This window comes from Punica granatum, chromosome 1, assembly GCF_007655135.1.
Source record: "Punica granatum isolate Tunisia-2019 chromosome 1, ASM765513v2, whole genome shotgun sequence".
NCBI lineage: Eukaryota > Viridiplantae > Streptophyta > Magnoliopsida > Myrtales > Lythraceae > Punica > Punica granatum.
In genome coordinates, this window is record NC_045127.1 from 50,328,058 (window position 1) to 50,345,573 (window position 17,516).

Here is a 17,516-nt window from a genome sequence, read left to right on the forward strand (position 1 = left end):
TAACTGAATTTCCTGATCGTGCTTTATATTCGTTCCAATCCCTTTATATATCTTCAAGAATATAATATGGGAAGATCAGTTGGCCGATCTCAAATGGTTATATGCATCGATTAGGCGATTTGCCACATATATATGTTACCGGGCAGTTCCGTTTGGGCAGCCCAAGTAGAGGTCCCAGCCCATCGTAAAGCCTAAGAAAAATCATTAATTTGCTTTCAGTTAAACACCTTGGCAGCTGAGTCTGTTGGTTCGATCGCTGATTCCATTCCATTCCTCCTCTATAGTTTCATATCAAATGTGACGGACTAGTCCGTATCCAATTCCGAGCTCAATATAGCATCTTCAAAGAATACGTAAGTGCATCTAAGATCAACAGCTCTCTTGCTTTAGGATACCTAAACATCGGGATTAAAGAATATATCTGCATATCCAATCAACTAATTGTTATATTTAGCATAGCAAATAACAAGCAGCATTCAAATGTTCTTTAATTGCTAGTTCCGTTAAGCAGCATCAAAGAGGACTGACCTCGACTACCCAGGCTACCTTTGTCATCAAGCAAGCTAGTTATAGCAGCTCCAAGAATGCCGAGCATGAATAACACCTAAAACTTATGCGAGCCAAAACGCCTCCGTTAGTAAATACTTGGGACGTAAGCAGTGTCACATTTGCGTTACAGATAACAATGTTACAATAAAATTGAGATACATTGTGCTTCAAAGATGTATGTACATGTTGAACAGATGACATATGTACAGAAAGACAAGCTTGTTTACACATAGTGATCTTGCTTTCACCAGATCGGACTCCAACTAAGAAGCTATCAACAGCTTACAGCAATTAATTAAGCTGCGGTCCTGTAGGAGAGAATAGAGAACACAACCTGTAGGAAGTTAAGGAAAAGGAAGAGAATGGCAGCGACAAACGATAAGATTGACCACGGGTTGTTAAAATAATCCCTCAGCAATGTAGCCCGCCATGTAGGCCACCGGGCCATACAATAGAGGTTGACATCCTGAGAAAGCTTCGCGTAAGTGTAGTACACCACATCAGCATCGCTGTAGAGCCTCCTGAAGAAGCTGCAGATCTCCTCGCTGTTCAGGTAGCAATCCACGATTCCTTTCTGGCATAGGTAGTCGAGGTCCCTTTCCGACTCGATGAGGTTGTTTAGGAGGATGGCATAGGACGTGATCTTGTCCCTACAGGTGGCATCGCACTGCTCATATGCGATCAGGTTCCTGATCAGGGACTCGGCATTGTCAAGGATCATTATTGGAGGGATCCTCATAACACCATTTTTGAATTGGACGTCCATCATCTCGCTCGACTCGCCGCTCTCAAACCGAACTCCCGCTTGGAGAAGCTTTGTCACGCAGGGAATAGGGTGCCTGTGAAAATAGAATAGTAAAAGGAAAAGTAGTTACCATGAGCTTCATCCATAAGCTTTAAGCTTTAGATTAGCATTATAATGTTCGGGTTTTAGATTAGTACCAGGCTGTCTGTTCAGGGACCACGCTTGCATAAGAAGAGAGCAAGTTATTGCGCTGTAGATCAAGCAAGTGCTTGTTCACAGGGATTATGTTGGGGTTGATCGCTCCACTTCTGATGGTGCTGAAGCCAAAGAACTTGAGGGCCAAAGCCACAAGAGAAGTATCAGCCCTTTCCCTGTGTGAAGCAGTGAGGTAGAATATCGACTCGAGGACGTACCACGGAAGCTGATTTTCGAGCAAGAGCAGATCACTCAAAAGTATCTTCTTCATGTAAGATGTTTTAAATATCGGGTCATCGGGGTGTTGAGGGACAATTCCTGCTTTCTTCCGGAAAAGCTCTAGGACGAAACACCCATCCAATATCATCATCTCGACAAAATCATCAGCACATTTAACATCTTTCTCCGCATAACAATCGAGGCAGTGCTGCACGTTACTTCCAATTACTTTGAAGAGGCACTCCAGCCTTGACTCGCGGGTTGAGGCTCGGTCAAGGAGACATCCCAAGTACCAGAGTTTGAACGTTTCCATCGGTTGGAATCTTTCTTGACCATGATAGTACGGACCTATCGAGACCAATTGTGGTTCGAAAGCATATACATTATGCCTCCGGATTGTGCTTGGAACTCTGAATATGCAACAATTGGACGGCCATGGAGGTTCCCTCACCAATTTCCCCTGAAGTTCCTGTATTGCTTCACAGTAAACATCATCGACGGTTTCCCCTTTAACTTGCCCGCAATCCATTAGATGATGACGAGCAGAGTCCATTTTAAATAGGATTAAGTCGGGAACTCGTGCATATGCTGCAGTAATCAGGATTGCACAAATCATGCTCATGACATTTAAGAAAATCCACAAAATAATAATTATGCCCAAAAATAAAAAGAAGAGAAAATCCATGATATATTAGCAGAAGGTGCAAATGTGTTCTATATATGATACTCCTTCTTACTTGTGCAAGCTAACTCGAGAACAAATTAAAGGGGAGAGAGAATCACCTGACTAGTTGTAAAATCACAAAGAAGGATCGTTCCAACAACAGCAAAGCTTTCAATTAGATCTTCGAAAATCTGTATTGTCGAGAACTCGCTTATGGCGATGGAGAGGGCATATCCTGAGCATATATAGAGCAGAGATGCACTTGCAAATTTAAAAGGAAACGTACGCCGTTGACGACCTCACAATCATATATTAGTTTGAAAAGTTTAATAAATTAAGGAAAAAAAGATGAAGAAGAAGAAGAAGATGATGATGAAGATGAAGAGAACAAAAGAGACAAACAGCGCCCCTCATGGTTTACCCAGACACATACTAATAAAGAAATTAAAGGCGGGAAAGTGTCATGACGTAGGGGACATGTGTATATATAATAGTAATTCAATTCAATACAATTATTATAAAATATCTCAAAATTTTGACAATTCAATATTCTTATTAAAAATACATATGCATTTTTAGACCGACCATTATTATGTCATTATATTGATGTATATTATCCATAATATTGTTGGCTTATTCAAGTTTTATAAAGAACCATCCATATTTAAATACTTTATAAATCGGCCTACAATATTGAATTAAAAACATATAGTGCACAGTATATATATATATATATATATATTAGTAGGTTGCTCGTGCACAGCACGAAAAACTAACAAGTAAAATAGTGCACAGTATATATATCATGGAAAACATATATTACTCGCTTTATAGTTAAATTATACTTCAATTTAATACAATCATTGTAAAGCATCTCCAAATTTTGACAATTTAATATCCTTATTAAATATACATGATGTATTCTTCGATCGACCCTTATTATGCCATTATATTGATGCATCTTATCCATAAAATTGTTAGCTTATTCAAACTCCATAAGGAACAATCCCTAATTAAATATCTTAAAAATCGGCCTACAATATTAAGTTAAGAACAATTACATTATATTATTATTATTATTATTATTGCTTAATTCATGGTTAAGTAAATGTCTATATTTGTAATAATTTATTCGCATTTTTTAAAAAGATAAAAGAGAATCTCGAGAGTATGAAAATGAATTTATACTCTGCGAGAACTTTCGAAATGCTTCCGGTTTAGATATAAAAAAAATATAAATATAGATATAGATTATAATATTATTTTATGATATTATTTTATATTATTATTATTCCTTACTTACTTCTTGGTTGAGTAATGTCGATGTTTATTATTATTCCTTAATTGCTCACATAAACAATAGAACAGGGGGAGGACTTACTCAACAACTTGGCGTCCGGGGCAAGTAATTTTATGAAGAGTGGTGAAAGTGATCAGAATAATTCAATTCTTGGCCAGTAGGGAAGAATATTTTATATTCAAACATCCCAATCAAAACATTTGGAGAATCTGGTATCTTGTACAATTATTTAGCCATCAATAGTACAGAATCTGAGCAATCGGATGATGTCGAATGAATATAGGTTGGAGAAAGATATTCATTATTCATAACCTTGAACTCACACAGGTTGGAGCTCACGGACAATTGACTCTAGAGCTTCTTGGAAGAGGTGAGACGAATATATATTCAACCTCCATCCAGCAGTGGCCGAGGAAGCTCACTGATCACTGCCGGTCTATTATTTTCCTGTCCTGAGGCCACCCGAACTCCTCCGAGAAAGCCAGTACAACTCCATTCGACCAGCCAAAACCAGTCTGCGACCCATGAAAAGAGATAAACTCATATTCAGCACCCGAAACATAAGTGGCAGTGTAATTCGAATTGAAGGTACATTTTATCCTGCTTGAGGAACATATTCACCGCCGCCTCCGAATTCTCCACAATTCGCAACATTGTACTTCTCGTGCATTTGTCCGATTTGCTTGTATGCTGCATAGTTTGTCCTGATCCACCTCACAGCTAAGTCTTCAGCCATTTGCTTAGCATCTGTTGAACCAGATCTCACCAGGCCTTTGACGATCATGTGCCGGAGTGGAGCCCGCCCATTGGGGAAGTCCCTAATCAGTGAAAAGAGATTGGCTCAGTTATGTCTGCGCCAAGCTGATGAGATTTTGTAAATATCATAGATTCAAATAAGGTCCACGCAAAAATGCAACTACAAACCGCTGCTGTCCTGAATTCTGCAAGGAAGTTGCAATCCCCGATGCCTGAAGTAAACCTGAATGCTTGTGACTGTTCACGACTTTACGTACCATTGAAGCATCTTCACATCAACGTGAAAGAAGAAGCTATGAGCATGGCAATACAGGAGTAGCAAAAGATGAATCACAATTCAGAAAATGATTATTTACTGGAACTGATGTGATGTTTTGAATGGGAACACGGAATATTCATTTAAAAAAAAAAAAGAATAGAAACACCGAACACTGCCATAGTGACCATGTGAATGACACATACCTGAGTAGAATGGGTTAATCCACAAAGGAACAAAGTTTGATGCATATACATTCTGGTTCTGGTTTAATGTGTCCCATATGTAAGGCTCCTGAAGGTATATATGCAAATGAATCAGGGGAATATACACGATGACAAGTTAAAGACACTAATACAACTTTGGCCGAAATTCTACCGAGCATGAGTTGCTATAATTAAGCCAGTAGTCAAGCCATTGTCCCTTCTGTTCATTCCAAAATATTGAGGTTATCGCTTCTTTTCTTGCTTCAGAAGCCATGACAAAGCGCTCAAAAGTACTTTTATCTCCAATAACTTCAGCAAAAAAAGCTATATCATGTTCCATCTGCAACAATAACAGACATGCCTCGTCATTTTTTAGCAGTTCACGCACACATGATAGCCAATGACTCTCAAGGGAAGGTCTTCAAAATGGTACCCCCAGTATGAATGCATTTAAATCAACAGGTAGCACTGAAGTTGCTGCCATTGCCGTGAAATCTAGAGGTTCCCTGTGATGCATACATGATTCAATTGGAAGCATTAGGTTCAATATGGAAGAGCCGTTGGTACAAGTACAATATTCAAAAGGTAGGATTAGCAAGTCCCCCACTTGCTCCCCAAGAAAAATATATCTACGCCAAGGAGTTCATAACTCTGGAAGGAAAGCCATAGACAATTGGTGCAGTCAATAAAAACTGTTGTTAAGGTAGAGCTCAAGCTTGCTAAGTGGTAAAAAAATCATCTCCCATTTTTAACTTTCCTAACAAATTCATGAAAAAAGTGCAAGAAGTCAGAGGGGTTTATGCTTTTAGATAAGCGGGTCAGTATCAGGTTCCTCTTCAAATATGATGTCCAATAATTACCATCACGTCATTTAAAGATAGAAATTCAGAGTGCATGTTGAATACTATGAGGTCACTCTAGATTTTAATAAGTGAGTGGATCACCATAATTAAAAAAACTAAGACAGTTTTCATCCAGATTCATCATTTTTCTCAATCAAACCTCTGGACAGTAATCTAATCTAACCACCTAATGAATTGATTTCACATCCTAGTTCTCACTGTAGATTGATGTAGCAGCTTCCGAATACCGATTTCGATTTCGGTTCTGAGTACCCAATATGTAGGAACTCGTCCCAGAACCTGTTTTTACCGGTTCTTAATTTTAATATTCGGACCCTGCCCTATTTTCAATACGAGTTACCCGGATCTTACCCTAACGGGTAGGTTTCGATCGGTTCCGGATATACCCAGTATCCGTGCGCAACCCTTCCATTAACGCTCCTCATCTGTGCGCATCATATATTACATAGCAAACTTCGCATCGGTTATATTGCATATATGCATAAAGTTTTGTTGTTATCATTACTTATTTGTCCAGGACCTACGCAAAACACTACATGTCACATGATCATTGGGTTGTTCGGCTACTAATTAGCTGGACAATGGAAAATTGAACAATTCAGCTGACACCCGTGCACTGACCCGGCATTTGCACTTCAGTGACTGCGAACAATAACCACAAACAAAAGAGCAACATGAATACAAAAATATAAAAGGTCGCCGCCCGCGTCCTCGAAATAGCTCCGGATGAAAGTCTCCAAGTCCTGAGTGGTGGCTGAGGCCTGAAGCTTGCCGAAGGAGCGCTCCGCGGCCGGGAGGTCGGATTTGAGGGACAGGTTGACGTAGCACTTGGGGTCGAAGCCCGGGGCGCTGAAGATGCTGAGAGCGGCTTCTTGGACGAGCTCGAGGAAGGCAATCAGAGGAACAGGGGGCGCCACCGGCCCTCTGGCGGAGGAGCAGCTGCTCATGGCGAGGGCGACGACGGCAACTCAGAGGGGAGTTGTCTTAGAGAGTGAGTCAACGCAGAGCAACAGTTGAGTCAACGAACGGACATGGGAGAGAAGGATAGGAAAGAAAAAAGAGAGTCCAAAAACGGCCCTGCGCGCGGGCGCAAGTATGCGTTCATTGGCAAATTGAGTTTTCACTTGTCAGTGATTACATTCGTAAATTGGAAAAAGAAGAAAAAGCAAAAATATTGTGAATGGCATTTGATTGGCAAATTGAGTTTTCACTTGTCAGTGATTACATTCGTAAATTGGAAAAAGAAGAAAAAGCAAAAATATTGTGAATGGCATTTGATTTATCGTTTTTGGAATACATATTTCGACTAAATTTTTTCGGAATATATATTTCGGCTTGAAGCTCTATATGTCTCGGAACTATCCATTTTCGGAATATGTACATGCTATCGCAAGAAGACGATGATATCTACACTTATGATCGCCTGGATTGAGAGATGAGGTGAGAGAAGGTGACACAGTTGACTGGATTCAATTGAACCAAAGACTCTTTAACTGATCAAGGCTTCCATCGAACATAACCCGACATGGCTCGATAGCTTCACGGGCACCCCCATCCAACAGCTTCGGTCACATTCCATAAAAGATATTATGTAAACAAATTGCACATATATATAGCTACAATTTTCTCATGACATTGAAAAAATAAAAGAATCATGTATGATTTAACCCTCATATGCACCATTGCACCCAATACAACTGAGTAGGGGAGAGTAAAATTGGAAAAAAAAAAAATGGTGTCGGTTCACACCCCTGTGGATCTATACTAAACACATACAATGGCCACTCTAACTTCGCTGTGGCACGATTCATACATACATACATACTAAACCTTACTATCTCCGACGGATATGTCTTATGGAATACAAAGGTAAGAAACCTTACTTTGAATCGAATAGTGTAAGTCCTCGGATCGTTTCAAGAATGCACCGGCAACCCATAGTTGTGATACGTTCTGATCCGCCCATCCCACCCGGCAGTGACAATTATGAGGCCCCACATGTGGGGAGAGTCTGATAGTGCGTTCTTCAAGAACTTGTATTCTGATCTGCACATCGAAGGGGAAACAATCACTGGGCTCGAATCTGATAGCTTCTCCTCCGGCCAAGTCGCTGACCCTTTGGGCAGGAGCTCGAGGAGGAACCCTCGGCCCAGAGAGAAGCAGTCAGGGGAAGAAGAAAAGGGCAGCATCTTCTGGTCAAAGTAGTCGTCGAGGGTTTGACTTGTCGGACCACTCTCAATCTGCCCATCTTCTCTTTGCATGGAGTGCATGGGGCCACACCAGGGGATAGCAATGGACACGTTATCGGAGAAGAAACTCTCGCACGATAGCACGCTCTTTGCTCTTGATCGTGTCTTCTCCTGATTGGTGTAGTTCCAGATGCAGACGCTCGAATCTTCATTTGCCGATATCACGTGCTTTCCATCTGACGTGAAGGATGCAATCGAATGGCATCCCGAACTACCTAACAGTACCAAGAAGAGATTATGAACAGTCACATCTAAAACGTCGGCAACAATAGGACTACATTCACTCGCTTCCTAATTTCATCAAGCAAATTCAAAATACAAAATGAATTGAGCAGTTATATATTTTTTTTTTTTTTAAAAAAACATTCATTCAGCTGTCTCAACACTCTTGCTCCCCTAACTCCCTCCCAACCATATTTCTCCCATATACAACTAAGGTTATGTACATTAGGACTTAATTTTAAGTGATGAAATTATAAGTGCTTAATTGATAGTAAAAATTGTTTCATAAAGTCGAGTGCTGAAAGTCCAGAGTTTTTGGTGCAGTACTCACATGCCAGCCCACTATTTTTTTTCTTTTCACTTTTGGCCCCTATCTTTACTATTATTTTATTTTTATAATTTTACAAAATAATAAAAATCTTTAAAAAAAAATGGAGACACCAGATCGGGATCTGGGGAAGGGGCGGTGGTGCTGTCGCGACCTCGATTAGGGCGGTGGTGGCCGGGATCGAGGACTGCTGCCGCCCTCCTCCCTCACCGTCACCCTTCTTCCCGCCCCCCCCCCCCCAAAAAAAAAAAACCCCTTTCTCTCTATCCTCTCTATCCAAAACAGCATGGACTGATTTGCAAACTCTGTAAAAGTTGTGGGGCACCGCTGCAAATATCCTAAAGTGAACCCCAGCTCAGCGAATTAAGTAGAAATTTTCTACTTAATTGATTAAGTCATGATCCATAGAATTTTTTTAATCAACTTAATCAATTATGTCAACTTGAATTGCATTTACCAAACAAGCTGAATTGAAACACTTCATTTTGGCTATCAAACACACCCACTCTCAAGCACTTATTAAGGCTTCTGAAATGGCCCCTAAAGATACTTACCTCGAAATTTGCAGATGACGTCAAGCCCGCTTAATATTCGCACTGTGGAATCAGCAGAAGTGACCATTACTTTGCTCGGATCACTCGGAGTAAACTGGACAAGAGCAATGAGCATTTTGAAGTCAGCTTAAAAGGAGGAAAAATGGACGGCTGCGGTAATAATCAGAAAAGCCTTTTTAACAATCCACCTGAAATCCAGTTATTCTTTTGCCTGGAGATTTCTTTCCGCTGTGCACGCATATTTGAGCATCCAAGTGCAAGTGATTATCTGGATCAAACCCAACAGCAAAAAAGATGAGTTGATATCCAAAAACAACCCCCCATAAAGGAAGGGAAGACACAAAAGCAAAGCAAGCACGCCAAATGGTTCAAGAGAAGATAAATATTGGTGATACAGGAACCAGCAATGAACCTGATCTTCATACGGCAGAGGCTAAAAACTATTAAGATGCGTCTTTGTCATTAATTAAAAAGAAAATGATCTTATGGTTTGTGGACAACGCACAATTGAAGGTCCTATTCCTGACCAGAGCCAATCTATTTTTTTCATACTACTGTAGCTCAATAAGCATGTCTCATTGTGCACTCACGATATCCACATTGACCAGGGGATAGGGGGAACTGATTAAAGTAACTCGAAAGTATTCCTCTGGTCAGCTCCTAAGACCATTTTGTGTAGACACACTACTCGCTCCAAGCTCATCCTAATACAGTTCTCTGTTGCAGGTAGAGTTGATGGTGGATATTCCTCATTCTTATTCACTCTGTTAAGTTACATCTATTCAACTTGGATTGCACAAGCACAAATCATCATGAGGGCTATTCTGAATCATGTCTATATAAAGATTGCGCGCTGCTTAATGCCATAAAAAACAGCAAAAGTAGTTCCTAGTCTTCTCGCTTTCGACATTTAAGTGGGTCAAACAGACTGAGCAGAACATGAACACCAATGAAAATCAAAGAAACATGACTCTTTCTTTTCACAACATACATAAATTCTTCAAAATGACAAAATATTCCATACCTTCAATACTATAGAAACAACAGTTGCCATTCATTGTACCCACAATTGCTCCCTGCATGACCAAACAAGAAATGCTTTCATATAAAATTCCGCCTAAAAGATATTTCTTGAAGAGGTCATTATTCATTAGAAAAGGGTCAAAATTGGCTCCAAACCTTTCCATCAGACTGGTAAGACACAGCAGAGACAATCTCTCTCATACTAATATAATCAACAACCTTTCCAGAAAGCACCTCCCAGATACGAACTTTTCCATCTATTGATCCACTTATGAAGAAATTTTCATCAACAGGGTTGAAATTTATCGATGTCACTGCATACATAAAACACAAATGTATAAGATAAAAGTAAAACAACTCAGAACAAAACCTGGGATTCAACCCACCATAATGATGAATTATGTGCTAAAAGAGAAGTATAGTGATTCACCATAGTTATTGTGCGAAAAGACTCTCAGGCATCTGTCCGTTCCCACTTGCCACAAGCGAACCGTTTTATCCACAGAAGACGAGAGCAAATACTACAGCAACAAGCGAACAATATCACTCAGCCTATTTGTCCCTAAGAACAAATATACAATATCATTAAACAAAGAGTGAAAACAAGAAAACCGCAAGTGAGATGTGACTTCTACTGACCCCTTTCTTCGACCAGGTAAGGTCCAAGACCTCGCCCAAGTGTCCATAAAACTCATGCAAGGGCTTCTCCAATATATGGAAGACCTTTGAAGGCAAGACGACACAGCAGGACTCTGACTGCCTCCCGATCCTTTTCGCCCTACCCAGATAATGCTCTTTATCCACATTAAGGGAGGCCAACTCTGAGGACTCATTTATAGCAAAATAAAGGCACGAGGAGTCCAAATCAGAGACATCAATCCTCTCCAATCTTTCTTCCTCGATCACCCTCCAAACCCGAACGACAGCATCTTCTCCCGAGCTTGCCAAGTATCTCCCATCGACACTAAACTTCATGGCAGAAATGGAGCCCTCATGTGCAAGAAACTCCTGTCCTGCATAGAGGGAAGACAGTTCTTTGTACTTCTTCTTACGGGAATGGGTTCGAACCTTGCGCATCTTCAACCCCGCAACTAATTCGAGATCATCGGGCTTAGAAATAGCATCAATGTTTCCACCACTAACACAAGCTGCCACACCAAGCTTCCTCAACCAACCCATCTTCATCTTCTGTTTGGGGTCCCCCAACTCCTTTGCGTGGTCTAATTTTCCATGGAAGTACGGACGAATCAAAGGGGAAGAAGAACCGACTACTCTCCTCAGTTCTTCAATGCTTCCAGAATGACTTAAACCGTTTTCCTTTACTCTCATAAGCACCCTGCTTCGTCTTACGAATTCACCCACTACGACCTCAACTCCATCGTCAGAATCCTTACACCTAGCCCCAAAACTCCCGTCCCGAGAATCATAGCAGGTTGATTCCAGTGCCCAATTCGATCTAGAAGAATGGATGCAAGAAAAAGAATAATCAAAATCCCTAAGTATAGCCCCACTGTCTGCAGCGATTCTCCCTTTATCGACTTCGATTTCATCCTGAAACGAAGGCCAAGACTCCTCCCTCTCGATTAGACTCCAATCGTAGTTCAAACCGGTCCAGTTCAGGAACCGATTCCGTCTCTCCCTCACGCTCTCCGGGCACTTAGTCCAAATTTCATGTCTCAAAACCTCCAAGATGTCGTCTACAACCCTGGGACTTGAACTACAGCCGTCAGAGGAATCTATGCTCCAATCAGACACAGAAGATGTCTCCTCGCGAGCATCGAAGAACCGCTCATCACCATCCTGCCCGCAATATTCCCCCATGGCTTCCTTCCCTTTATGGGTATCAGCCCATTAGATCCTGATCCAGAAAAACCCAAAAAATAAGATCGAAACCAAGAAACAAGAAGCAACCCAGGATCTAAAATCAAGTAAAGGACAAGTCAATGAACTTCAAATCACAGATCTTACAAGGGGAAAATGAAAGGACCGGAACTAAACTGCGGCTGCTCACCTACCGGAAGCGCATAAAATCCAAGGGACAGGGAAAACCCACCACAAGATCGAACACCATCGCAGCAGCGGAGGTGAAGGGGACCAAAAAAAAAAAAAGAGACAAGGTAGTAAAAGAGGGAATTTTGTAACCTGGGTCAGCAAGAGAATCCGGTCGGATGCCCCAGAAATCGACACGGGCCTGGGGATTTCCACTCTCTAGAACTGAAACCCACTTGGGAAGGCAAAGAATCCAGTGGTTTTGATGAAGAAACTAACAAATATAAGTTGGATTTTCAGAAGAAATTACAATTAAAAATAAAAAGAAGAGAAAAAACAAAGAAAATAAATTAACAAAAAAGGCAAAAAATTTGCCTCGGTTTGAGCGTTTATTGATAAGCAGAAGAGGAATGGAGGGAGGGAAGGTCCCAGAGGAGCAACTGCAAAGGTGGTTCTTGTGGATTTCAACTGCGACTACTTCTTTTCTTCGATTTTTCTTTCTTTTTTCTTTTTCTTTTTATTTTCTCCTCCCCTTATTTTTCTGAAAATTAAATTAATTAATTAATTTAACAAGGGCCCAAGTTAGATCAGTGCAGTGGTGGCGCTTCAAAGGAATCAATACAAGTGACTTTTGATGCGTTTGATTTCAGAGTTAAAAGTAATTTTGATTTTGATTGTGGACAAATAATTGTGTAATGTGTTGAGTTAAAGTTAAAGTTCAAATTTTTGATTTGGAAAATGTGTATTTTTGTTGCGTAGTATGTTGAGTTAAAATTAAAATTTTTATGATTTTAACTGCGAAACGAAACGGATCATTTGTGTTTTACAAAACTAAGATGTCTCATTGCCTTGTTAGGTAAGACGCTGCGTACTATAAGCCCAAAATTCTAGCTGGCATATATATCCGGTCCAGTCGCGCAATAATTTTTCCATAGAAGATAATGATCTCAAGATGAACTATCGGTAAAATATGATACGAGTATATAATCAAATATTATTGAGCTTCTCTTCTTCTTCTTTTCCCTTATAGTACATGCGAATATATCAGATTATTAATAGAACTAAAAATAATCTATGTGAATTTCACGAAATATATTTTTAATGTAAAATTCAGGAATGCACTTTTAGTTCTAAGTTCTAACAATTCCGGACAATTGATATATTCTTTTTTTTTTCGGTAATTGTGCAGAACTTTTGAGAGTATAGAGTCTATAGACCCTTTAGCCCTAGAGGTGAACTGAACTAAAACCCGTGGATTAGGAGTTGCTTATTCTTAATTTGAATCAAAGTGACTTTACATCAACTTAATTTCAATGGTCGAGTTCTGAGATTAAATGGTGCTTTAGTTTTCAACTCAATAATGTAGATTTGAGAATATCTGCCTTTTTCAAAATGTGATATTAATGGATAATATCTACCTTTGGATACGTTAGTAATAAAATTTAGATTTGATATTAAATGGACATTAATTCTTAAGCATGAGATACCTAAATTGATTGAGGAAAGATGTATAATCGCAAAAGCAGAATCCAACGTTTGGACAGTATATATGGATACATATATACATACATATTGTATATGCTAAGCCTACTCTCTTGTTTCTTTTTTTCTCCTTTAATTGGGTCAAATATATGCACTAATCAAAGCAGAAAATCTTATTAAAGAACACTGATACGAATTTGACCGAGTGGCACGTCCCTCATGTTGATTTTATAATTTGCTCAAAATATGTATAAATTAGTGTTTTAGTTTATTTGCAAAAGGACAAGAAGAAACGACTTTATTGATTGGTTTGACTTTTTTTTATTGAAATTTCGCGTGGATTCTCGATATAATATATAAAATAGTTGTTTCATCAAATGATGTAAGAACATTTTTCTCATATATATAATTTAAGTTTTCATGTACGGAATTCTTCAATTCAGGGACAGAAAATATGGTGATGAAAATTGAAAATCTCGAACCAAATTTTATTAGTTTTAATAGGTTATATCTTTTCTGACTAATTCAATGGTGCAGCTTTTTCTATATATATTTGAACGTACATTTCTCTTTCTTTTACCATTATACACACTTTTCCTTTACATTTTGTAAATAAATATTTTACCGGTCTCAATTATTTCATTTAGAAGATTATATATGTCACGCCCACGAATCTCGTATTGACTGTGCAAGGGAGGAATCTAGAATTTTTATGTAAGGTCCAATAATTTTACTAGCAATTAGCACTTTTGAGTGACGGTCCCGTAATTATTACATATAAATCATATATCACTCATTTACACAACTGATGTGAAATTTATGGGGCATGACAATATATACATGTACATCCTTAGCTCATACTTGTAGCATTGGAAATTTCATGAATAACATATCATTACCGTGTAAAATTTTAAATAATCATTATTCTTCAACTACTACAAATTCTTAATACCTTAGAGTTTCAAATTAGGCAAAGAAAAAAATTACTAGCATTTTTTGCAACAAAAACCCATTGATTAATTGATGTATATCATATTTAATTTTGGCTTATCAATAAAATTTTCCCAATTTTAATTTGCTGATCACATGAATTTTTTTTTCTCGATTTTTTTTCTCAATTTCAATTTTTCTCGATTTACCAGTTTTTTTGAACAAAAACTGTTAGTCTTAATTTTCTGTATATAAAGTTATGTACACATATGAAAGTACTATCTATTCACACACACACACACACTGTCCTCAAACCCCTAATTAAATCAACGTTTTGACTTAAACCAAATCCTACATATGCCGATTATAGTAATCCTGAAAAGCTATTGACGTCACTTGACCAAAAGGGGAAAAAAAACTCAATAAAGATTTTATTCAAGTAATTTGAGATTTTTTTTTAGTAAGATTTCGATTCGAGTCTTGTAATTATAATTAAAAAAAATTATGATCGAAAGAATTTTATTCATTAATAAATCGAAAGAAGGAAAATGGATAAAAAGAAAGAGGTATATATATCAACTATATCAACTGTACTCAAAATCATACATTTGTGTATATATATATATATTTATCAATAAATATATGTACATATATTGCTTATGATATTTATTTACACACTATTTCCAAGATGTGAGCCTAACGACAAATATCGATTGTCTAAATTGCCTGTCAACTAGAGAAAATTTTTTGGTCGGGAGGATGATAGCCTGTTTCAACTAACTCTTCCCAAACAAATAAAAAAAAACGTTTAGCAATAATTAATATTTAATCAAAATGATTAATTAATATATAAGAGATGTATCTATATATATATATATATATATATATATAACATTAAGAGGAAGAATATAGAGGATGAGAAGAAACAGAGATTTCGTCGGCATTTTGTGGCTTGTGATCGTGTCAACACTCAAACCCCATATTAGGAGTTTGACTTTGAATAATCTCCTTTTCTGTGTCTGACCAATTAATACGTAGTCGCCATTTACGAATATATGATTCATTAAAATCTCCTTCCACCGACGGCTCGGGGCCGGTCACTGTCGCTTCCCCTCCCATTTCTTTCACGATAGTTGAAATGTCAACTTCTCCCTTTTTAGCTTATCTTCCTTCCTTACTCTGCTTTCCCTAGAGGAACAACCTCATTTGCAGTAGAAGGGTATATAAATTTTACCATCCCATTAGACTGCTCGATGCAGTGGCGCGGCTACGTATTGATCGATGTTAATTAATTAGCTGGAAATCCTCATACTCGCCTCTCGATGGAACATATTATTTTGACCGATGACACGAACCATGCGTTTGGCTTATATCTGTACAGGGACTTGGAACTCGCGTCATGGATAATTAAGGCCGAAGCTGCCAGCTATATACTAATTATATTTCAATGCAGATAGGGTATGGGATGGGCGATGATGTGATACAAATACTATGATTCATGAACCGGTCGGGCAGTACGTAATGTGTGATGATTAATTAGACCAGACATCTGGCAAGTCATCAAACGGGGATCAACTTCACCCATACTCACACACACACACACACACACACACACACATATATATATATATATATATTTCACTTCACCAAACAGTCCAATATGGATAGCAAACATGTTGTTCCATTCAAACGCTAAATTTATAAGCACGTCGTTGGTTTTGCTATGATCAAACATTTGTCTCAGATACCATATTTGAATTTTTGATATTTAATATATATAGTATATATTTATATCTATCTGGCATCTGGACGATGATCTTACTGAAAATCGATAAATGTCCCTGTCCCCTTTTCTTCAAACATTCATTCATGATACATAACAGACAAACACCCCCAACGCTCACCTCCTCATCGATCAACAAGCTCCTGTTAGGCAAAAGTTTGCCACGTTTCTCGATGTAATACATACAAATCATGTCAACAAGTCAATATTTATGTGAGAATGGAGATCATGATTAATGGAGCAAACATTTTCTCGGTCAGACCACGATTGAGTTATCATTATCAAATAACTTAAAGTTAATTCTGGCTCGAATATCGATTTGACCTGCGCAGTTTTAGTTTGCAAATAAAGTTTGCTCATCTCGTGTTTAATGGAGTAAAAAATTTGCATTAGTCGCACTCCGTGTATATATATATATATATATATATATATTCTTTTCTTGGTGAAGGACCAAATACTTGTTGAGGAGATTTGGACGTAAAAAGCTTGCGAGAGAAATAAACGTAGTTTAAGGAATAGGATCGTTGATTCATCAAATTAGATAGCGGGCCCAGATTAAGAAATCTAGGTATTAATCAGTGCCCTAATTTTAGGAGCGGTTTGGTTAGAAATAGGCTTGAATTGTTTTGAAAATTGGATATTGATAATTGATGTGATAAACGCGATTAGGGCTATGACGTTAAGTCAGTCTCTCTCTCTCTCTCTCTCTCTCTCTCTCTATCCACGTACATCGTTTAATGAATTCAATTTATATTTCTATAAAATCAGTAAAAAACGTACACATATCTATATCTATCCATATATATAAGTAAAACTCACTTGAATAGTAGTAAATGCTATTATATAAATGTAATTAAATATTTTGAAAAAATAACTATATTTTCATAACTAAAAAATACTTATAGATAGAGCAAATGCTTTGTAAATACAAATATTTACGCAATTAAAAATTAAAAATAATTAATTTTAACTTTCGCACTTTTCAAAGAAAGTTTTAAATTTTTGAAATTGAAAATTACTTAAAATATACCAAAATAAAAGTTGGTATTTTCTGGTAAATTTGTGTTTTTAAAAATTCTATATATAGTCACTTTATGTAGCATTCAAAGAACATTACGTAATACCATCAATCTAAAAAATGTAGGAGAGGTTACTAATTTGATAAACTTATGGTTATATATAAGAAGAAAATTTTTGAAAAAT

General features: G+C 38.0%; 3 protein-coding genes across 6 annotated transcripts; all 3 read right to left on the bottom strand.

Annotated features, from left to right (window-relative positions):
• Positions 1 to 659: 659 nt before the first annotated feature.
• Positions 660 to 2,807, bottom strand: LOC116201895 (UPF0481 protein At3g47200-like). The gene is made up of 3 exons (XM_031533352.1): positions 2,492 to 2,807; positions 1,492 to 2,296; positions 660 to 1,388 (listed from the first exon to the last, which is right to left on the bottom strand). Exons 2-3 carry the CDS (start codon positions 2,259 to 2,261, stop codon positions 845 to 847), a joined length of 1,314 nt encoding a protein of 437 aa, XP_031389212.1. The 5' UTR covers positions 2,262 to 2,296; positions 2,492 to 2,807; the 3' UTR covers positions 660 to 844.
• A 1,731-nt stretch (positions 2,808 to 4,538) lies between these two features.
• On the bottom strand, positions 4,539 to 5,397 carry LOC116201906 (trehalase-like). Its single transcript, XM_031533364.1, has 4 exons — positions 5,324 to 5,397; positions 5,063 to 5,230; positions 4,891 to 4,978; positions 4,539 to 4,696 (listed from the first exon to the last, which is right to left on the bottom strand). The coding sequence occupies exons 1-4, from the start codon at positions 5,372 to 5,374 to the stop codon at positions 4,554 to 4,556; spliced, it is 450 nt and encodes a 149-aa protein (XP_031389224.1). The 5' UTR covers positions 5,375 to 5,397; the 3' UTR covers positions 4,539 to 4,553.
• Positions 5,398 to 7,326: 1,929 nt separating this feature from the next.
• LOC116201852 (vegetative incompatibility protein HET-E-1-like) lies at positions 7,327 to 12,577 on the bottom strand. 4 transcript variants are annotated; one of them, XM_031533293.1, is made up of 8 exons: positions 12,272 to 12,576; positions 10,769 to 11,987; positions 10,560 to 10,650; positions 10,286 to 10,443; positions 10,131 to 10,182; positions 9,295 to 9,374; positions 9,107 to 9,200; positions 7,327 to 8,217 (listed from the first exon to the last, which is right to left on the bottom strand). In XM_031533293.1, exons 2-8 carry the CDS (start codon positions 11,948 to 11,950, stop codon positions 7,670 to 7,672), a joined length of 2,205 nt encoding a protein of 734 aa, XP_031389153.1. In that variant the 5' UTR covers positions 11,951 to 11,987; positions 12,272 to 12,576; the 3' UTR covers positions 7,327 to 7,669. The 4 variants fall into 4 exon arrangements, with proteins under 4 accessions (XP_031389153.1, XP_031389145.1, XP_031389160.1 ...); XM_031533285.1 differs by having other exon boundaries at positions 12,141 to 12,576; XM_031533300.1 differs by having other exon boundaries at positions 12,098 to 12,576.
• Positions 12,578 to 17,516: the final 4,939 nt, after the last annotated feature.